The sequence below is a fragment of the Ammodytes marinus genome (assembly GCF_949987685.1).
Source record: "Ammodytes marinus genome assembly, chromosome: 13".
Taxonomy (NCBI): Eukaryota; Metazoa; Chordata; class Actinopteri; order Uranoscopiformes; family Ammodytidae; genus Ammodytes; species Ammodytes marinus.
Genome location: NC_137217.1, coordinates 6532742 through 6556606, shown reverse-complemented (window position 1 = coordinate 6556606; position 23865 = coordinate 6532742). Strand labels below are relative to the sequence as shown.

General features: G+C 42.6%; 1 protein-coding gene across 2 annotated transcripts in view; it reads left to right on the top strand.

The window, feature by feature from the left end:
* The window catches only part of vps13b (vacuolar protein sorting 13 homolog B), a 379499-nt gene that overhangs the window by 329525 nt on the left and 26109 nt on the right, over positions 1–23865 (top strand). For both annotated transcript variants that reach the window (XM_080038971.1, XM_080038972.1), the window contains exons 47-50: positions 14068–14223; positions 16771–17040; positions 20226–20309; positions 20676–20851. In XM_080038971.1, coding sequence (XP_079895097.1) covers positions 14068–14223; positions 16771–17040; positions 20226–20309; positions 20676–20851 — 686 coding nt within the window. The remainder of the gene's footprint in view (positions 1–14067; positions 14224–16770; positions 17041–20225; positions 20310–20675; positions 20852–23865) is intronic.

Sequence of the window (23865 nt, the reverse complement as noted above, 5' to 3'; positions counted from 1 at the left end):
GTGTTTACGAGCATGCTGGCCTGAGCTCATTAGCTCTTGCCTGGCTGTCCTGTCCTGTCTTGGACTCTGGCTAGAAGGCAACTTAGTCATTATTTTATCTCTCCCAGTAAGTGCTGTCCGTTGGGGCGGCAGTAGTATGTCTTCTTATTACTTTTATTCAGGATCAGGACCTTGGATAACCCCTGGAACCGTACAGCCACACATCTGGTCCTCTCTGATCCGTTGTTTTGACCATCCCCAGTGCCTTTTCTTTATGGATTCACGTAGTTCTCACTGTGTGCCTTTTTCCTTCCATACAACATCCATGTTCACAACTGCTCCGTACGTAGCCCTGGTTTGCCTTTGTCGGCTCTCTTGACATGAGCTCACCCACCCACACACACCCACACACACACACACAAACGCACAAAGTTAGCCCCCTTAACCCCAATGACTACCATTGCTACCATCATTCTGTCCTGAGTTCATCCATCTCTACCTCCCAACCTTGCCTACTTTTCCCCCACTGCATACAACTTCTTGCACCACATGCTAAAGCACACATTCCCCCCCCCCCCCCCCCCCCCACATCCCCCCACCACATTGTTCATGCAATCTTGTCTTGTCCGGGAGGCCTGGAGGAGCCTGTTGAGAAGCCAGGGATCGTCAGCTCTGTCCTCATGGTTCTGGTATGATGTGTGTGTCCCAGCTGACCTGTCCCAGCAGGCAAACACACACTCACGCACACATAAAAAAAGCCAGAGCTACTAATTTGCTGTTGTAAAGTAATCTTTCTGTTTCCAGTTCCCCCGAGAAACTTACTGGACATGAGATCATCTTGAAAAGAGGGAAGATAGAGACAGAGAGAGAGAGAGAGATGGTGGGAGCGAAGAAGAAGAAGAAGTAGCAGAAGAAGGGTAGCAAGAAGTTGTCAAAGGGGGCGATACTGTACAGGCCTACTTGAGAATACGGGAGGACATGGAAAAAGGGAAGCTAGGGGCAAAGGATGGGCCGTGCTCTTCACACTCGCACAGATTGGCTTCAAGAATTCTACAGTGGCTACACGGCCAAAAATGTGTCTGCCGGCTATCTTGCTGTCCCTCCCACCTTTCCCCATGTTTCTCTTGTGCATGATGAACAAGCATCATATAAAAGAAGCAGCGTCCAGTCCATTTGCCAACAAGGTTTTATTATCACACGTTAAATCCTTTAATCCTATCTTAATCAGCTGCTATTGCCAGTTTCATGGACAGAGTCAGAAAGAGTCGGGAGAAGGGAGGAAAGAACTTCCTAAATGAACAGAGGCCTGGCTGTTGTTTCAGCTTGAACTAAAACAGGGAGGCATATTTATAATCCCGCAATCTCCTGTGTGTGTGTGCGTGTGTGCATGTGCGTGCGCGCCTTTCTTGTGTCCCGTTTGCGAAAGAAGCTATAGTGCTGCTTAATGTGTGTGATCCTGAGCGGGCCGACCATTGCGCACTTCCCACGATGTTGACATACCTCCGAATATCTGTCATTTGTCTCAGAAGAGAGCGCTAAAGCAGAGTGTTTTTGCAGTGAAATGTGAACCTCGGCTCAGGTCACACTCCCCTCTCTCACTGCTCCTCTGTTTCTCTCCACTCTCTCAAGCCCTCTCCCCTGTTTCTGCTGTCACTCATAACCGTAAGATGCATTAAAAGGGTCGATTGAGGCAGTCACGTCCTCAGAGCGGGCTGTGGTCTAACACTTGATCAAATTCATACCTACACAGACGTGCCCCACACACACACACACACACACACACACACACACACACACACACACACACACACACACACACACACACACAAACTGGGATGAAATGTTTCCTAAGGCCTGGAGTCTGTCAGAGCTCTCCGTCTATAGTTTCTCTCTTTCAGGCTCTGCAGCATGCCTTCACACCCTAGCATTTACCGGCCAAGGTGAAGAGGTTTATAAGCAAACACAATTTCCTCCATTTATATATGTATTATTTATTTCATATATATCTATTGAATGAGAAACGTCAATAGAGAGATAGATACAGATTGATACACTTACCAAAAAATGCCAAGCTGATCATGTGTATAACTAAACATTCACTATAATTAAGCAGAGTTTATACATCCCTCACACACAATCACACTCACTGTCCCCACCCTGCTGTTTTTCAAGGCGCTGGCGTGTGGTGTGGTGTGGTGTGGATGGTTGAAATATCTGGCTGCCTGGTACAGGATGCAGCCTAGCTGATGGAAATCCCTGTGGTCACTGTGGTTAGCAGGGAGAGGGGCGTAGAAAGCCCCCTGGATTTGGGAAGGACTTTTTAAGTGCCTACAAGTAATATTCACTGTTTGAATGAATTGCATCTTACCCCGGGAGCCAGCCTCTAGAGAAGGGCTCAACCCCTCTTATACTAGATGTGTGTCTTTGCTTGTTGGTATTATATGTGTCAGTGTGTGTGTGGGGACGGGGGGGGGGGAGTATTTGTCAATGTGTGTCAGTGTTGTGTGAGTGTGTGTGGATCCCAGGGGTAATGTGTTGGAGATAGCAGCCCCACGACTATTAGTTTGTGGTGGGATTGGCTGTGTTGTTGGAAGCAGGCATGACAGGGAGGTATTTGTGGGTGTCTGTGTGGGTGTGTGTGAGATTTTTTTTTACATCAGTGTATACTATCTGCTTGTTCACGTTTTCTATTATCATGCAGGTGGGTCTAACTGTTGCTTACTTGCCATGGACACTTCAATCAATCTTGATCTTTTCCCCGGTTCTATTTTAAACTTACTGTACAGCGAGGCTCAACTGTTATAGCACATTATTCAAAATGAGTTTATTTTTATCCCTTAAATTGTGTCAGTTCTTTTGTCCAATAGGATTCCGTATTCCAGCATCCTCCTGACCTCCATTGTTTAAGAAACACTGCCCTCAAGTGAAGTGGTTTAGCTGTGCTCTTCGTCCAATACTGTGGCTTTAACTGCAGTAATATTAGGCCGACCCTTTGAGGGATATTAGCTCAATTCAGAGAGAGAAAAGCCAGCGAAAGCCACTGCTGTCAATTATGACGCCTGAAGAAAAGCTGCCCTTTCCGGTTGTTTATACTCATAAGAATGAAGGCCAGCTTGTACTTTAAGGCATTATCTTAGCTAGTAAAAAGACAAATTAAAGGTAGACAATTGGATTGTCAAAGAGTTAAAAAAAAAATCTCAAATATTTGTTTTTATTAATTATCAACAGGCAGTTACAATTTGATCATGGTTTGTGTCTAAGCTCACATGCATTGATGATGTCATCAGTGTGTAACAACAGTACAGTCATTTATAACTGTAGTGTCACACTCTCTATCCTGTCCAGGCATGTTGAAGCTAACCCACTTGTGGAATAAAAATCGATTATTAAATAAATAGCACCCACCGTGAATATTAAAGTAAAGACTTTGCCAAAGATCATCAAATATATTGGCTGACTGATCAAATTTGAAGATGCTTTATGCACTGGTTATTTTAACATTTTGTTTCTATGGCAACAAGCGACACATTGTGTGTGAGTCAGGGGGTCAGATGCTCAGTCAGCCCTTAGAGAGGGGATCATTAAGAGCATGGCTTCCTGGGTAGGATAACCTCTGACAGACAGACAGAACAGTCATCATTAGGCCAGGTTACAGCCCTATTCAGCTATGCACCGTTCACATTCCTGCTCCAGCTTCCATGGCAAATGTCCATAGTAAGTGAAGAGGACTTGGTCTTCTTAGTCAGTACGGCTCACATAATACAGCAGTTAAGCTAAGGAAGAATTGAGGAAGAGTTAAAGGGAACAGTTCATCATACAGTATATGAATAGCTTTGAATCTGCCTACCCCAATGGCCACATAAAGAATATTAGCACCGAAATTATTCTTGACATATTCAGCATATCAACATCCGTAAATATTGAGTAGCACTCTTTTGCCGAATGCTGAACCATTTTTTGAATTATTCTATTATCTGCCATTTCAAACTCATAAACTCTTGTTGAGAAATAAAACCATAAGGGATTACATATACACATCATAGCTCCATAAGGTCAGAGGTCACAGGCAATTACATGTTCCCAGAATGTTAAAATTTGCCCACACTAAGGCTCGATGGTGTCTTGTGCATACTCAACCGGTGTTCATTCCAGCAACTAGTAAATCTGCAACAGGGCTGAATGCATCAACATCTAACATGCCTGTATACCCAGGTTTCTGATAAATTGGCACGTGACTTTTGTTACTATTTATTTATTCTCAGTGTCTTATGTCACTGGAAGGCTGTAACGGTTGCTCCCGCAGTGCTTGGGAGTAGGCTTGATAATTGATTAATACGATATGGTTCAAGACGTTTGGAGCCTAATGTTTGCTTTTCATTTCAATCGCAACCAAAACGTTTCAACATGTTGCCTGTCATTTCTTCAAATCAATTGACTCCTGAATGTTCTGGGGACCCATTCGCATCTTTCTGCAACCCACCATTTTGGTCCTCATCCAATTGTGTTGAAACAATACATTCCCCAGATTTTTACTGCAGCTGCCACAGCCAAGATGTTTTATGAGAAATACAGGGAGGACAGTCAGTCTCCACCTTCACTACCCACTTTGAAAAAAGAATCTCAGTACAGTTAATTCCTGCTCATCCCTCCCAGCCCAGCCCAGCCTTCAGAAGAGTTTGTTTTCTCACTCTTACTGACATGCTGTGAGGTTTTCATTTGGATTTCATGTTGTATATCTGATGAGCCATTGATATGTCATGACTGTGTATGTGTGTGTGTGTGTGTGTGCTAGTTTTTGTGTGTGTGCGCTTGTGCTTGTGTGTGTGTGCTGTATATTTGAGTAATTCCACTCCCCGTGTAGTTTGTCCCAGAGGAAGCTCTCCCTCTGACACGAGGAGATTAATTTAATTATCATGTTGATGAGAGCTGAGCTGCTAGAATCTTGTATTTGTTTTCCTATGTAAATCTTTCTTAAACTTGCCAATGTGTTAGCAGTTTTAAGAAATATGTTTTCGTTCTCGCCATCAAATCGTTGGCCTTGAAACTAAAACAACGAGTCTTAAACTGCGGGCTGTAACCCTGTTTGGGCAGCAGAACTGTATCTGGTTGGTCTCCACATGACAACAGTGGTGGTGTGTTTTAATGACCCTAGGCCACAATATAACAGCAGATTTATTCAGTTGAGATCACAGTCCTAACAACCCGTGTTGTACTATGATTAAAGTTAGAGAATGAGCTATGTCACTGTCAATGTGGCGGATGGCTTTGTTTTGAAAACCTCCTTATTTTTTATGTGTTTTGTTAAAGTATCATTTAAAAAAACACAACAATGGCTAGATTTAACCTCCTTCAAAGATTTAGTATTTAGTAAAGTAGTATATTTATTTTCTGTACTGTGCTAAATTGACATGCCAGAAATCCAGCTAAGGGTCAGAAAGACAAATCAATGATGGTGCATGCAATTAACCAGGCAGAACTGTACTCCAAAAGAAGAAAGAATGGTGGTTATTAGTCTCGATTCTTAGTCAGAGGCAAAAAATGCGGGTCTGAAATCCTGCTGCATACATACAGTGCCTGCTTGGCTGGCTTCTGTCCTGAGAAAGCAGACAGACAGGGTCAACGCAGCAGGTTGCCATTCAGTGAGCATTGTGGTCCCAATGGTGCTGCCCTTAGTTAAGCACCACGGACAGCACCTTAGTGCTGTATGACCAATCCCACGGGAACAACACTGGGCTGCATGGTTAGGTGGGGAGGTGGTCACAGGTCACATGACACCCTGGGACCCAGACACATGTCTCACCATAAACTGTAGATTCACCACCAATCATTGCTTAAGAAAAGGCTGTCAATTTACAAGTACATCTTTCGTATCACCACACACATAAAATAATCCCATTTAATTTTTTTAATAAAATATTTAAAAATCATGTCGAACATATGTTTGAACATCATCCAGAGCCTAATCAAGATGTTATTGTTGTGCCATTCATGTATGTCAGACTTGAAAAGCCAATTAAAGACACTACTGCACATTTCTTACTGGCACTGGATTTGCAAGCAGGAGAAACATTTTGATGTATGACCATGTTGTGGTGATGTGCTTTCTGCATTTTCCTGGGCTTCAGTTTCATTACACAATCTACCACTCTGCGGTCAGGGGAAGCTGTATAGGGTTAACCCATGCTGCATTTTGTTCTTTAGCGGCAGACCTTGTGGTTTCCTTGTAGTAGAACCAATCCTCTCTGTAGTGAAGTGTTACATTGCATTGTGCATTGCATTGTCAAACCACTGGAGACATGAATTGCATTCACGTTGTCTGAGCTAGACTGCAGTCAGCCCACAGTTGCTGGTAGTTGAGAGGCACTCTAGTTGTGGTCGCGGATACGGCTGATTGAGGTCTCCACTTGCCTAGTCAGCCTTTGATGAAGAACATACCACTTTTTGTTCACTTGTATGTACAGTATGTGTTTGTTTATTTGCGTATGTCTGGGGGAAAAATGTGTTTATGTACAGTATGTCCCTCCAGGGGACTAATGTGTTCCTGCTGTTTGCCTAGTGTAAGCTTGGATACACTTTGACAGGAATAATCAAGTAGAAAGGATGGCTATTTGGATGGATATAAGTGTGAAAGTGCCCTGGGTGAACCTATGTATGCGTTTTTCTTCTGTACGTGTACTGTGTTTGGCCCTATACTGTACGTGTGCAGCATGTTACAATAGCTTCCCTGTGTTGTATTTTCTACAAAAGCCTGGGGCAAGCTTTTGTTTTTGTCTTCATTGACCGGGACAAGGTCCCTGTCCTTCCAAGGGTCCTCGACCACTGACTCCTTCATCCCCCCCAACGTGTGGTTAACAAAGCTCTCTCCTCTCAGACAGTACTTCTATTGTACACTCCGTTCATTTTGGTGCAAACACTTGCCGCGTCTGCATCTTCTGGAACCCTGGAGGCCTCAGATGCCTTGGTAAGAAACCAGAGGGAGGACTATGGAGCAGTGTTAGTCAAGCGTAAACCTCTTAACGTCTCCACTGTCAACCACGTACTCCAACACAATGCCTTCTCTCTATACCTTCTTCCAGATCTCAGACCGCTTCTTAGACTTGCAAATCTGGGGCTTTGATGCACTGCCTTGCTCCTTGTGTCAGAGAGAGAGCCAGCCAAGGAGGAGAGGAGCATTGCAGACAGCTGTTAAAGCCACCATAATTCCCTCATGTTACATGGGTTAGCCCTCACTGCCCTGGCAAGGATGCATGTTGTGTCTCTCTGTCCTCTCTTTAACTCATTTGCACTATTTTTTTTTCTCCCTCTCTCACTGCACTTCAACTTTGTCTACCTCTCTCTTCTTTCCCATACTCATCCTTTTTTCTAGAGGACAATGTAATCCATACTCTTTTGTTTTGTTGTCTGGGTGTAAAACCTGTTTCTCATTTGTTAGGTGGCTAGCTTAGCTCCCTGGTCACAAAGTTATTTCACCAGACAAGACCGGCCTCTGTTCCACATCCCTCTTTTTGTCCTCTACACCCAGATGACTTTAAATAAGATTGGCAGTACAAAGGCTTGTCTGACTATTTTTAAAGCTTCGGTATAATAAATGTAATTCACATTATTTCATATTTCCATACAGTTTCAAGCTGCAGAAAGTTATATTTAGATACAAAACGTGTTTGGATAGAATTGAGGGGTAATTGACCATCTTAAAATCCCCAACAGCTACATATGTGGTTTATACCTTTAGCTCATGTCTCAGAGTCTCAAATCCACGGAAGAATATTAGAGCTAGGGGAAGAGAAAAAAATGTGAGGGAAAAGTTTTTCATTATGCACTTGAAAAGTTGAAATGTCGAGAATAAAGTCGAAATAACAACAATAAACGTGACAGTTGAAGACTACAGTGAAGTTGGGATGATATTGACAGATTTGAACTTCCAAGGTCAATAACTTGAGCTTGGGCGTCCTCTAAGCTCCACTAACAACTACGGTATTGAATATTGTTCTCTTCAGGGTTGCGCTTATTAAACCGTGCTCTTGTCTCATAGCCCACAGCACATAGAGAGCAAACTATTATGAGTCGAGCTTATAGTACCTCTGGTGTTGGTAGAAATGGAGTTGTAGCTCATTGTCTGCCTAACAATAATAATTAAGACACATCGTTTGTGTCATTTTGGTTTCTACTAGAAAACTGTTTACATGGTGTAGTGTCCAAAAAAACCTTTAGATTTCTCATAGTGCTAAATCTCCTCTTTTCAGCCTCTGTCTGTAACGCTCCATCTTAGAGCCTGTCTCTTTAAGCCCTGCCTTTCAAAAAGCCCAGTCTGCTCTAATTGGCCCTGAATCTAACTACTGGTATGAATCAAACTGACAGTTAGATAAAGGAATATCTGGGGGTATGATAATCACAGGTGAATGTAATACTAAGTTGGTTTGGCAATGGGAGGGTGTGGCTTCTCCCCATATGATGTCATAATGGTAGATAAATCTGACTGGGGGTTTCAGAAAGGTGGAGAAAATGAGAGAGGGAGTTGACCTTTAATAACGCTTTGCTTATGAATTATTGATACCGGAAGTTTGAATCTGTCAACATCTTACCGACTTTACCGCAGTCTTAAACTGTCGAGTTTAATATCCCTTCTCCACCGTGCATAATAAAAAAATAAACTTCCTTTTCTTATTTTATTTTCTCTACTGGGACCCTAATACTCTTTCACACAAATCTTTTTATTATAGTCTGAGATGGAATGAAGGAATGGTGGTAAAGGCTAGACGACCAACAACCACTGTGGCTTTATCAGCCCGTCTTTGCAGCATCCAGGGAACACTGATTACATCTCCACACTGCGGACAGACACTCAATTTGTGTTATGTGCACCCAAGCACATTCCAGCCGGAGGACAATAGACGGATATTGGTTACGATGGCAGGAGTGTCTCACACTGTCTGCATAGGGACAGGGGTTGAAGTGCATTTGGTGTCTGAGGAAGAGAGTGATTTTATGTCTGTCCATCTGCATGTGTTTTCTCTGTGCTTCCATTGTCCTACATTCATACTGACTCCAAGGTTGTCAGAGCAGCAGACACTTGCCGTCAGAATGAGGCAATGGCTCTGTGTTCAATAGGAAGTTAATAGTCATTGCTTTGGTTATGACTGACCGATATCCCACCGTCTTTTTTACAGGAAACTTTGTTGCTAATGATTTTCTCCTGGGACGGGATTAAGCAATTGACCAGAAAGCAGCCTCCATGACATCTGAGCCATGATGAAACATTGGTTGGCTGATTGACTCACTGAATATAACTTACAGTTTTAAGGAGGGCGGTGATGGTCATTCTCAGACGTTAACACCATTTCTGAATGTGTCAGTCTCTCTCCCCCCCCCCCACCCCCCCATATTTGGGTTCTGCGTTTTTGGTTTCCATAGCGACAAGGACATGGGAGCGATCGGGGTTTCAAATAGCTCATGTGGTGTTGATCTTGTGATAAGAGCATGCATAGTCCCGACATGATCCTATGTGGATGTTCTCGTCATCGTATCGTGACCCTCTGATATTTGGTTTAGCGGACAGGTGTTCCTCGTTAGGTTTAGGTTAGTCACAATTTCAGCAGACTGTTTGGTTTGAAAACATATATGTCAAAGCATCATTATGTGCTCAACATTTAAACAGTACCTGCGGGCTCGAAGTTATTCAAGCAAAATTGGATTGTGGCAAAGTCAGTGGTAATGTGTAACATGGTCGTATACCAGCCGTATCAAACTTCAGCTTTCATCATTGCCATGTTTGATCGCACGAGGCCAGTAATCCCTGTGATGATGTGGCTTCGCCATTATGACTTTGGAAAAACAGATAAAAGAGACTGGGAGAAGAGTCCCATTGTCAAATCAATCAGATGATTCATCTCCATGGAACGGAGATGAATCATCTGTATCTTTTTAGTGTATTTGGAAAAACATGTCACTGTAAAGCTTCATGTGATACAAGGCTGGGATGTGCTGTCAGACCAAAAGGCATACCAGTAACTTCTAGTCAGTTCATTCATTATGAATTGGGGTGAATACATGTAGCTTGATTGTATTCAAGGTGCACTATGTAACTTTTGGGTTTGACAGAGAAGTGAAAATTTTCGAAGTTATATTCTAATAACTGAATAAAAAACTTTCCTCATGGGAAAATTGGATTGCTGGAACACTGCTTGAAGATAAAAAGCTACTTTAAAAGTTACTGTTTCACTGTTGTTGTTTACAGCAACAGGACCCTCAGTTTTGTTTTCAAAAATACTCTAGTCTTACATGTGGTTCCAGGTGCCTCAAAATACAGTTATTTTTTTATTTATGATGATATAATTATTCAATACTAAGAATAACATGAAGAAAATATGTTTAGTAAACTATAACTACAGGCTCTACAAATGTAAACACATCTCCCTCCCCAGGAACTGAATAATGCACCTTTAATGGGTGGAAAATATGAATAAAGCCTGTTCTTGATAAATCAATACCATTTGTCAAATAACATCCAAGGAATTTGGATGAATGTTTGTATTTTGTCTATGTCAGGGCTTGTGGCCAGAGTTGTTATTGGAAAAGCAACAGTGTGCCATGAACCTGGTCAAGGCATGCTCACTATCAGATAACAGACGATATGCAATACAGTTCAACGCATTTTTACAGATTGGAAATGCATTGTACTAAATGGAATGCATTGTGCATTTACATCCAATTACTCAGTTGCAGATCACTCTGGTACCAAAGCTTGGGCCCACTAAACTGCTGGAACTAAAGTGTCTACTATTGGCCAGCCCTAATCACAATCTATCCCTAGAGATCTAATGGAAACAACGAGAGATTTCAATATTTCTTTCACACTTGATGCCAAATTTGGGAAATAATCATGGTATGACAAATGGGTTCTAGTTGGTCTTGGACTAAAAACATACTTCAACTCAGCGCCAGTTTCTGAGGGTGTAGGAGTTTTTAAAAAAGATTTATTTGGAAATGAGAGAGAAAAAAAATGAATTTGGTTCTGAGGTTACAAGCTGAAGGCTGGTTTTGCTCAAAATATTTTTCTGAAGATACTAGTATAAGAGACTACAGAGTAGATATTATAGTTTATTACTATCTGCATGTTTATCTAACTTATGTCCGAGTAGTTTCCGAAAACTTATTTAAATTATGAAATAATTTACACTTTCATACTTGTGTACTGAGTACGTTTTCAACCTATTTCCCTCACAGTTTAGTTTGGCACCTTGGCATGCTGGCCTTGTCAAGCCATTACACAGTGCAGGCGGCTTTGGGTTTAACTCTCATAAGGCCCCGGGGGCTTTTTCATCATTTTTATTTTCTTGAGGTTAAAGATCTTCAAATTAGAAAGCAGATGTGATTATGGTTCCTTCACATGCCTGGGCATAAAAACGGACTGAAAAGTTAACTGTTGCTGTTTAGTGAATGCCAACCAGTATCTGTTAAAGTGACATGCAGTTACAGTTGTATTACTATGAAAACCTCTCTTAGTGCTCTTATTGACCGTCCTCCCTTACTGTGCAGCAGCAGGGGGGCAGTAACACAAAGCTGGAATGTCTTACTTAAAGGTGGAGTCAGCGATTCTGAAGAAATCTGTTGTCATAATGACATTTTGTCAAAATCAGTACTCACGATCCACTAGCTGTTCATACTGTGTGTGCACGGTACACTGTGTGTCTCCTTTGTTAACACACCCTTTGTTTACAGAGCTGACTACACCTTTTAAGAAAATTTGGAGCACACCATTTGATTTGTCTAACTCTAACTGATGACGTCTCATATTAGCTTTAGACTCACTGTATAATGTATCTGAGGGAATGTGTGATGTATACATGTGTGTTTGTTTTTTTTCAGATTAAGCCTCCTACAAAGACATTTCTATTGGTTAGAGTTATCCACTGAGTTAAATATTGCTATCGTAACAGCAGGCCTGATCCATGTGCCTAAAACCTCCACATGTGGCTGACTGGGTTTTCTCAGTGTCACAACAGTTGGATAGGTCCCAAAGAGGCGAAGCAGCTTCTTATTTTTCATTCCTGTTGTCCTACGTGTCCAGTTCACGTGTGTCACCGTTGCTTTTTTCTTCCACTGCCTGAGTCAGAGCAGTGATGAATTAAAACAAGAGCCCGGTCATCGTTTGAAGTTTGTGGAAAGACAATATTATGACTTTTCCCTTTTTTAAAGGTGAGGTTGAGCCACGGGCGTGATGAAGTGCACTAGTGAGAGAGGGAGGGGACAGGGGTTAAAAGGAGAGAGAGTGTTGAAATAACAAATCGATACCTCACAGATGGCACGGCAGAATGGGGTTCACCACCACAACATTATTATGACCATATTAAGGAAGATTACAAGTTTGAAAGCAACATCACAATGTGTCTGTCACATCTACTATTGTTCCACTTAAAGAGAAAGTAGGAGCAAAATGGCAGACAATTCACACATTACAGTTGTTTTGACGTTTTACCTCAAGCCGCCATGATCTAAAAGTAGCTTTGATTTTGATGTTAGTGCTGGTTCTCCACCCCTCAGGCTTAAACCTTAACCTGCGCCACCTGGACATTTCTTACACCACTCTGCCACTTTCCCCGTGAGCGAGAGTCCACACCGAGCGGGAGATCTGAGAAATAATTATGTCATTTCCACTCAGCCGACAGGGAGGAGGGATGAACTTGAAGAAAGTGAATTCGGGCTTTGATTAGGAGTGTTATTGTAAAGAAATCTGCCTTCAAACAGTGAAGAAAGAGTGCGGTGGAGAGAAACATAGAAGGTCTTGACCGGGGTCCCCCCACGCTCTCTGACCCCACCAGTAATTTGTTTTCCTTTTAAACAGATTGTCTAAATGTTCGGCACGTTGAAGCGACGAGCCAAAGTGTAAATCTAAAATAGAAAGAAAGCGCCTTTCAAGGGTTTCAATCTGGCCACTGCTCCTCTGGGAGGGTATTGAACACACACACACACACACACACACACACACACACACACACACACACACACACACACACACCCTCCCTGTCTCCCATGTCTTTCTAGACTGTCTTACTCACATGCATTCTTTGTCTTTCTCACATTTCACTCTTCCTCCCTTTCTTTTTAACTGTTGCAAGTTTTGAACTTGTGTTGGCAGCCAGGGCCGACACAGAGAGCTTAGTCAGGTGGAAGGTCAGCCTCGCTTGCCTCAGGAGGGGGGGAGAAGGCTTTAGATCTATCCATGTATTTTTGGTTCTTCTCCTGTATTGTGACCATAATCTCATGACAACACTCACATTGTTTGACAAATGGGTTTCCTTGTCATGTAGCGCTCAGCATCCTGTGTGTGAGAAGTGGACCGATGACCTCACCGTAGCACAGATGTGCTGAATGCATGGATGGATGTTTGACCAGCCCCGCTAGCCTTTTGTACCCCATGCTTTGTGAGTGGATTTAGATGGAAGGGGGCACGGATCAAAAGGTTGCAGCAATATGCACTTCATGGCAGCTTATATAAGTGCTTTGTCCGCGAATACAGATGTAGTTAATTTTAGAAATCATACTTCTTTACACATTTCAAGCCTTGTTGCCATGTTTGTAGCCCACAAAACAAGGCATTATGTGGAAAATTGTCACCGCTGCAAAGTTGTTTGAATATCAAAGGATTGGATACAGTATACCCTGTTTGTTTGCGGTCTTCCTGAGTGTGTTTCCACCCAGCCACACACATGGACGTGAAGTGATGAATATGAAGCTGAAAAGGTTGAGAGGCAAACCAACAACTTATTTAGACGTGCGGAGAACAGAGCCTTCCGCATCCAACCGCACACACAGACACACAGACATATGCATGCAGCCGTAACAAGCTTCCACATCGGCTGTTTTCCACCAGCCAGTTTATTGTGTGCGACCTTCCATTTTTCTACTTCCAACAGCAGCGGGGCCAGTGCAGCACCAGTAAACAGGAACTGTGTTGTCTCACTTTTCCCCCCTACCAAAAGTCCTCTAAACAAAGCATCTTGTTGTTTACTTGCCTTTTGCTCGGGGATAAATAAAGGCCAGGGAGACTAACCTCTGATGTCTGGTGTCTTCTGGTGTCCCATTCTGCAGCTGCTGCACATCTGTATCGAGGGCTGGGGGAACTGGCGCTGGTCTGAGGCCTTCAGTGTGGACAACGTGGGAACTCTGCTGAGGACCATCCAGTACAAAGGACGCACCGCCTCGCTCATCATCAAGGTGGTGCAGCTCAACGGTGTCCAGAAACAGGTACTTTACTTGGTTTTTTGTTGTTGTTTTTTGGGGCAAAGTTTTTATTTAAAAATATATATATACTTAAAAAAAACATCTTTACACAATCTCCACTTCGTAACTGTTTCTTGAGCTTTCAACCAAATTCATAAATAGTATTTGGTATGAATTATTTTTGCATACAAAAAAAACATCACATAGCGCCATCGAGGTTAATCGGAATAACTGCAACAACAACTTTATCGTCAGTTAAAGCACTTAAATGAAAGACAATGGAGAGATATACCCAACTTGGATTTCAGTTAAAGAAAATCCCATTTAAAACACTCACAGTACCGACAACATCAGAGCTTTTCATCAAAACCAAAAATAGAGGTATCCGCTGAATTATCTTCCTGCTAATTCCTCTAAGGGCTTCAGAACTACACACAAAGCATGAAGTGATTTCTTGCATTATGCCTGTTGACTGTTGCTATGTGTCACTTTGGCAGCCTGGCCTTTTTCCCAGTGCTCATTTAAGGCTGAGCACATTTTAATCTCCCACTTTTTTCCCATTAATGTGTTATGATTTAGTTGTTGCTCGGCTAACAACAGACTGTATTCTGTTTTTTTTTCAATCTTTTTTTGTATAGCACTAAAACAAAAGCGTATGAGCTTGAAGCCATCCCAAAACACAACGCGCCCCATCATCAATCAGCATTGAAGATCACAGGAAATCATAAACCAAATCATAAACCGGCCACATTCCTCCTTTTTACACCAAGAATGGCGGCGGATCATGTTTTTGATTTTTCCACAAATACGAGGCAGAGACGTTGTATTGCTGAGAAGGCCGCAATGCCATCAGATTCTAGCGGTGACACTTATGTAAACAGTGTCAAGTGTCGCACATGTCTCCCTCTCCTCTTCCAGACAAAACAGACTCAGCCTCTCACATTCCTCCGTCCCTCTGTCCCAGACATTGCTTACATCTTGTTCCCATTGGATCCAATGATAGGCTATGAGCGATGGTCACATCCAATTCACAACACAAAGCCTCACAGTAGTGCCAATACAGAGGAAGTTGGCTCCCGCCTGTGTAAGCATACCTCATCTTGTGTTGTTCTTTAAAGGGCGGAGTGGTTCATCCTTCAAGTGTCACACACTGCTGTATAATCTCTTTCTGTCTAGCTAGCCACCCTTTGATTTTTTTTATTGACACTGCGTCTTTATTATTCATATTGGCACCTCATGTTTAGATGCTGTTCAAAAAAATCCCCTTGGTATAAATCTCCCTCATATAAATACCATATACACATGCATTCTCTAATTAGGCAGACACACAAACACTTGGGCATGCTTTGATTCCTGTGGTAGAACACATGTGAAGGCTGGGGCATTAGAGCTGCTACTGACAATAACTACATGATCAATGATTTGGTTATTTTTGATGGACCATTAGGTTTCAGTTTACAATGATATTCAAATTAGGAAAGGCATTTGCAGCCTGCAAATATTTCTAATTCTCTGTAACATAGTATTTCCCTTGTTATGCTTTTTTTTTAATTATTATTTCCACATATGTACATCAATGCAGAGATGAAGAGAAAGATGGGCAATCAGGGAATGTGTGTGTGTGTCTCTACAGCTAACTGCTGACGTGACTGTGTGTGTCTGCGATTGGATATACAGTTATGATTGATGGAGATATTTCCCTCATTAGGGTCGGATATCTTTCTCTCCAAGATCATTATCAGAGTCATAACCTGCGGAACACACACAGCCGTACACACGCGCATGTATATACATAAACACACACACACCCACGGAGGGAGGTGAAAGCAATCAATTCTTAGCACAATTAAATATGTCACTCCCAGATGAGAGCTCCCTGCTGGATGTGGCTTGGCTCTGTGTGTGTGTGTCCATAAATACTTGCACAAGTGTCCACACAATTTGAATCCCATTCGTATTGGTGGTACATGACATAAGACTGAAGCAGTATGATTGTGTGTCTGTATGTAGTTGGGAATTGGTCAGGGTGTGAGGAAAGCAATCAGGCTACATCTATGAAGACCATATGGAGCCAATTCTTCCCTTGTATGTCCTTATGTTACAAAAAATTACCCATCGTAATTTTTTAGGATAATTTCGCTATTATTGAGTATCTTTTTCCAAAATGTGCTAACAAAAATCGCATAATATGTTCACAGTGCCATGAGGAAGTGGGAAACATCAAACTTGGCTTAGGATATTTTATCCTAAACCACTCAAAAAACATGCTTTAGTTAAGAGTGTCAAACTCTCATGTGTGTGTTATTGAAGTCTTGAGCTAACCCATTTTTCTGTGAGGTCATGCTGAACGAACCAACAATATTGTGTTTTGATTGATGGTGTTTTGTGCCCCCAAGGCAGCGCTGCCTGGAAGGCCCTATCCCCTAACCTTAACCCTAACCCTAACCTTAACCAGCGCTCCTTTCAAGGCTCGGTTGGGGGCACAAAACACCAAACACCATTCAAAACTCTCTGTCTGTTTCTAATCGCTAACTTTTTCCATGTCTCCCCCTGTGTCCCTGTCCTCTCCAGGTGATCATCTGTGGTCGTCAGGTGATGTGCAGCTACCTGAAGCAGGACATAGAGCTGCGTGTGGTGCAGCACTATGTGGGTGCTGACGGGCAGACGGTGGTGAGGGAACACTGTGCCTGCCTGGAGGCTGGCCTCAAGCTGCCCTCCTATGTGCTAGAGGACCAGGAGATGACTGAGCTGTGTGTGAAGGCCAGAGGGGATGATGACTGGTCCCAAGACGTCCAGCTGGAGAGGAGGGACAAGGGCCATAGCAGCAGCTCTGTTGTACAGGTACGCTAACCACCAACACATGTGAGATTGAGAGTGTCGAGTCACTGCGTGGATTATATTTATATATTATATATATTTTTTATAGTCTAAATGTCAAGAATAAACTCGACAGTTTAAAACTATGGTAAAGCTCGAAAGATGTTGATAGATTCAAACTCCAGGGATAAATAACACGTAAGCCAAATGTTATTAAAACACAAACGATGCATATTTGCTTTTGTCATAAGGCAGACTATGGGTTACAACCTCCTTATTACCGAAAACAGCTCCACTTGTAACTTTACTGCACTGTACAGGAGTAAAGGTATTGAATATTCTCCACATTGTTGTTGCTTTTATTAGACAGTCCATTTGATCTTGTCTCACAGCCTGCTGCACATAGAGAGCAATTATATTATTAATCTGCTTTACGACTATAGTAAAGATGCATCATTTGTGTTTTAATAACGATCTGCTATGAGTTATTTTCACGGAAGTTTTAATGTCAGCATCGTTCACAGTATAGACTATATATTTTCTATCAAGATGGAAGCTGTTGAATGTGGGGTCCAGTGTCCAGACAAACACAGATAGACAGACATTGCACTGTCCAATACTTCCGACCTAGTCTCCATCCACACACACACACACACACACACACACACACACACACACACACACACACACACACACACACACGTGTGTTTGGCGCTGGTGACTGGACCACCAACTGTGGGCCGGATCCTCTTCTCCTGGGTGGCCACAGTGGCAGAGTCCCCGCGCTGCTTCTCTGCTGTTAGAGAACACATTGAGATCTTCCCCACAGATAGGCTTACAAAGGCCCCTCCAGCCCCCGTAACCAGAGCATGTTGAGAGGCAGAAAAATACAGTTTATGTTCTCTCATAACAACACTAACCATGGACAGGAAACGCTAGCTGATATGTGGGCACAGTGGAGAGGGCTTTGAAGGCACTTTCACGCCGCTGGATTAGCGCCAGACGATCACTCCCTCACTCCATCCCTGCTGCTCTCTCTCTCTCTCTCTCTCTCTCTCTCTCTCTCTCTCTCTCTCTCTCTCTCTCTCTCTCTCTCTCTCTGTTTGTCTGGAAAGTCTGGAAAATGCCTGATTTTAAATGTGTTGAAATGTGCACGAAATCTGAACACATTACTGGGAAATGCTGGATTTCCTCCATTGACTTGTCTGTAAAATACGGAGTAGTTTACACAAAACTGATTATTTGTGTTCAATACCTTCATGCAACCTGGCAATATTATTGAAAATGATTATCAAAACATAAATTGGGCTTATGTAGCACTCATTTTGGTTGATAGTGTTTGATAGTCAAATTGGACCAAACTATTACAATAGTTTCCAGGTTATGTGATCCAGTGACTCATAATCTGCCCCAGTAAAACATACTACCCAGCACACACAGGACACACCTCTTTTTACTGGATTTTATTACTTCTTCTATTTTCATATTACATTTTTTATAGAGAATCCATGTGTTTTTCTTCAATAGCTTTATTAGGTGATTTCCAATATACATAATATGAACACCCTAACTTTTTACAGATAGTGTAATGAATGAAATCATAATCATATTTTTTCCCCCATATTTAGAGTTGAACTTTTTTGTTCAAGTGCTGGAAAAGTGATTAAATTTGACTTGAAAAATGCAGTATGAACGCTGTGTATTTTTCCTCGCTCCCCTTGCCTTTGTCCGTCCGTCTCTTTGTTTTCTTCCCTTTATAAGCCCCATGCTGTTAACAGCTAGACATTCTACATATCGGGCTTCTGTGTGTGTGTGGCTATGCACATCGCTGACTCCGCTCCAAAACCTCTGCTGTTATCTCCGCTGCTCTCAGATCAGCCATTCATTACACATATGGAGGGCTTGGCTCCCTATGAGAGAGAGCTGCCTGGACTAGTAGCGGGGTCCTTAGATCTCTCACTATCTCTGTCTGTCCGTCTGCTATTTCACTCTCTCGTTTCCTCCCTTTCCCTCTCTCACCCACACACTGGCTCGCTCAGTTATCTTGTAGTCGTTAACTCCTCTCCTTTATTTACTTCATCCTCTGGCAGTCCATCCAGTTTGTCCACCTGTTCCACTCTCTCAGCCCTCTGTCCAAGTCTTCCTCTCTTCTCCTCTATCTCTCCATTCTGTATCTGTAATCCATCTGAGGTAACTCCTCTGACTCATATCTATCCTTCCTCCTCATGCCCTTGTCCTTTTTTTTGACAAAGCACAGGAGGTCATCTTGACCTTCTGAGTGTTTCTGTTGTGTCGGGCCTAAAGAGCATCTGTTACCCATTGAGCCCTAAGTCTGCCTAGGGAAAACTCCCTCTAAAACCTGCGCATTGTTTCAAAACAACCTCCCAAAAACTGAGTGTTTTCTGAAAACCTGAAGGTCAACGTTTACTAAAGTCTTTATTTCTTGTCCTCTGTAGCAGGTGGAGACATGTTATTAAAAAAATGTAAAAGCTTAAGCCTTTTGCTTGACCTGTAAATCACTGACATTGCCCTTAAATATATTAAGAATAAAAAAACAATAGACATCATACAAATTATAAAGAATTATCAAATTTAGGTGGGCGCTTGTGGTGTAGTGGTTAGAGCAGTAGTGTGCACTGTAATTAAACTGAATGTTCTTTCTTCCCCAGTCCCCAGCCAGTCATAAACTAGACCACTGGTAATGTGCCTTGGCATCTCCAGGCTTTAATGACGAGAGAGGAGGAAATGGGTCAAACAACACCAGTGACACTATAAAGAGCGTTCAGTCTTTGATGGCCACATTCTGAACCTTTAAATCTTTGCTTGGATTTAACCGGCCGTAATGGCCCATTATCTGGCACTAACAGTTGTCAGTCGCCTCAGCCATGATATTGTGTTGGCAGGCTAAAAGGAGAGCTAACTTTTCAACTACTGGAAGAAGCCAGGAAACAAAAACATGATAATGTGTTACTGCTGGAGGAGATAAATATTCTGTCAGTGAGCGAGAGACAGCAAAGACGTTTATTTCATCAGATAAACATGTTATATTCTAACCACAAACAAACACAAACAAGTTGCCCTCCAATGTCCTTGATTACATTTTCTTTTCTCCCCAAGTTCAGTTTGACTTGTGGCATAAATACATTCCATTTAAAGGGTTTGAATTGCCGTGAACTTATTAGTAAACATCCCTTTTTGTTTCCTTCCAGGTGCCTTGCTCCAGTGGTTCTTTGCTCTACGTGTGGTGTACTCTCATCACAATTGAACCTGGCTCTCACATGCAGCAGAGAGTGGTGAGTATCCTGTTCACACACACACACTCATATGGACAGCGTTTCTATTCTATACTTTTATTCAGGTCTTGCCATATAAAAAAAGCGGCACTGATTATAACACACACACACGCATGATAAACACAGCGAATGTGTTGAAAGCAAAACATCATTTTACTTTAGTTCTAATTTGACTTAAATTGATCAGAGGCCATTGTTGAAGTTTTTTACTGGGTTGTTCTGTTACAGTATTTTGCTGCTATATATACAACCCAGTGTATATATTATTAGTACAACTGTAATTCAAGAACACAGACTTTATAAAGATGCGTTCAGTTTGTTCAGTACGTCTCACTTCTGATTGTTGTGTATGGATGATCCAATCAGGTGGTGTTCAGTCCACTGTTTGTCATGAGGAGCCACCTGCCAGATCCAGTCATCGTCCACATAGAGAAGAGGAGTCTGGGCCTGAGAGAGAGCCAGCTGATACATGGACAGGGCCACCACGAGCCACTGTTAAACACTGAGGCCGACCTCACCCACCACCTCACCTTCCAAGCCAGGTAAGCTCAAAATATCAATGGAACCTTACTTTTTTGTTTATTCAAATTTTTCAGAACATACTCGGTAGAAATGGAATATAATATGTATTAATATGTTTTATTTGGTGTATAATAGCTTGGAAAGAGAAATGTATAACTTAAGAATGAGCGTTTTATATCAACATGGCGCTGAGGGCGCCATTTATGCAGAGAATAGACGAACGGCCTGACACGTTTTTATATATAATGGGTATCCTGGGTAAATTCACCTATTGGAAGACCAAGAAGAAGTACTATAGATTAAATAACTACATAGATCTTCACCTCATCACTTGATATTGTTGAAAGACTTGAGTAACTAGCTTCTTGTCTTTGATGGCCACTGTAGCTTCTCTAAATAAAATTCTCATGGAAGGGGTTAGCAAGGGAGTGTTCTAGAATTTCACCACTAGATGTAGTTAAATACTCCAATATGGCACACTGCACCTTTTAAAGGGTAGGGGGAAGACAACAATCTAAGTTGCTATACTAAATGAACCCACAATACATTATCCTTTCAACACTTCTCACGCCATCCTAAAACAACACAGTGTCTGTCCTCATCACTGAGACAGACCTTTATCTGCCACTTCATCTTGGGCAGGTCTTCTGTTTCCATCCTCGCTATTCGCTCATGGCCAAGATGGCTGCCCATCAACATGATAGGTTCACTGGACAATTTAGTTCCCTCCAGTCCAGTGTTACATCATGTCATCACCAACCCAACTCATAGTGCCTCAAAGGACAGACTCTCACTCTGTTCTTCTGTGGTGGGTGTTTTTTATGCCTCCGTTTAGCAAAGACGGAGAGACACCTACTTAAGATTCTCTCACACCACATTCTGGTTTCCCCTGAGCCAAACATGAAGACATGATCCAAGGGAATCCAGGCTCATTTCAGGGCAACAGGAAGCCAGCTTGGCTGCAGCGCACACACAGTTCCAATTCCAACATGACAGGTCGGACCGTAATTACACCTCATTTAGATATGGCCCTAACAGGGAGCAGGTTTTTGGCCCCATATTGGTTCCGTGTTTGTCCGTGTGTGTGTGTGTGTGTGTGTGTGTGTGTGTGTGTGTGTGTGTGTGTGTGTGTGTGTGTGTGTGTGTGTAAGCACACATGTTTGCGTGGGTGGGTGGATGATTACTGTGTGTGCACATGTGTCCTGGTATCTATCTGTGTGTGGTCTGTGTGTCTGTCGTTGTCTTGGTTAGCCGTGCCAGTGTAAGTGTGACAGTCGCCACTTCATCATGAGCACAATCTGTCACATACATCACCAGTACGCCTGAAAGGTCCCAGTTTGTCTGTGTGTGTGTGTGTGTGTGCGCGAGTGGGCTAAGTTGGATCAATTGTCAAAATGTTTAGCTGCGTCGAAATTTGCACATAAAAGAAAGAAGGGCTGTGTATCTGTAATTCATCTTATGCTTCTATAGTCTAATAACATCACCATGGTGCCTTATGTAGCATGTCACAACATATAAATGACAGATGCTTTGGGTCCAAAGTGTCTTTCAGGAACATCAGTGTTTATGTCACGCTATGGGTGGCCCCCCCGGGGGGGAAATGACTACCACATGTACATACTGTACTGTTGTTGTTCCTACTGTATGTGTTATCTGTTCATCTGTAATCTATGTTGTTTTATGCAAATCCACACGGAAGAAAAATCATCCCCTTTGGTAGCAAGCAGCGGTGATCTGAATAAACAGAGTAAACACCAAGTGTAATCCACTCCCCCTGAGAGAATTTTCTTTTGCTGTGTTTAGATATTTGGTCACAAAGTTTGTTTTGATTTGGGCGGCCATAAAGGGAACCACAGTGGCCTATACAGCGACTGGGAATATAGTTGGCCCCTGTTGTTGGTAGATAAATCCTTTTCATGTGCGCAAAAAAAAGAGCAAAAAGCTCAGAAACAACCCAGTGTCTTGTCTTTCTGCATTGCGACCACAACGCTCCTTGTGTTTACAATCCGTCCCCCTGCCTAAACCGCGTCTCACCGCACAGACTTACCCCCCCTCCCATGTCCCCTCAACTCAATCCATCCCTCATCGCTCTCCATCCACACAAACACACACACACACACACACACACACTACAAGCCACAATTGAAAATTGCTTTCACACACATACATAACAAACACACATACATGCACACAAGCCTCCCCCCCCCCCCCAAACCCCAGACTTTTAGGACGGATCCAATCTTTGAATGTTCGCTGGTCAACAGCTCGTCTTTCCTTCCTGTAATTACACATAGCTGTGGGCTCTAATGGACGAGGTAGAGAGCACAGTTGCGGTCTAGCGACACAAGAGACACAGAGAAATAAGTCTTAACCAGAACCGTTATGTCCTGCTCGCCTCATACGGTCCACCACAATACAGAGTGGAGGGTTACAATCAGAAGCCTACGCTAGCCTCAGGGACTGCTCTGGATGAGAAGCTTCCTGTCAACACCTTGTCCCTCTCCTCTTGTCCTGCATAAGCAATAGCCCCCTGTATCCTTTTATAGCACAATGAGCTCTATTAATAAACCACTGCTGCTCCAGGGTAAGGGGGGGGGCCTGCTTAGCTTTAGCCAAGTGGAACTGGATGATGCCCAGAGAAAGGGAGGAAGAAGCTATTCAAGTGTTTGGATTAAGTTCATTTTTTTCTTCTTCTTCTCGTTACAAAGCCATAATTGACCAGTGTCGTGGGTCTGGGGTATCCAATAGGATTATTTACTGCTGTTTAGCTTTCCCTGTGATCTTTGTGAATTAGTGTTTGTAAGGCAAGGAGTGCATGTCAGGAAGAAATCCCAAAACAAAAGGCAGATTCAACCCGCTTTGAGGGGATTTCTGGGTAAAAAAAAGCAGAGTTTAGCTGGAGGTCACTGTAGTCATTCTGAAACAGAACAATGGGAATAGTCAGCGGCTGTCAAGAGATGTCTTGTTCTATAGTGAAATAAAAAATATGTTTGAATTGTTTCTGGCGTAGGATAACTAAACATGCTTGCAAGCT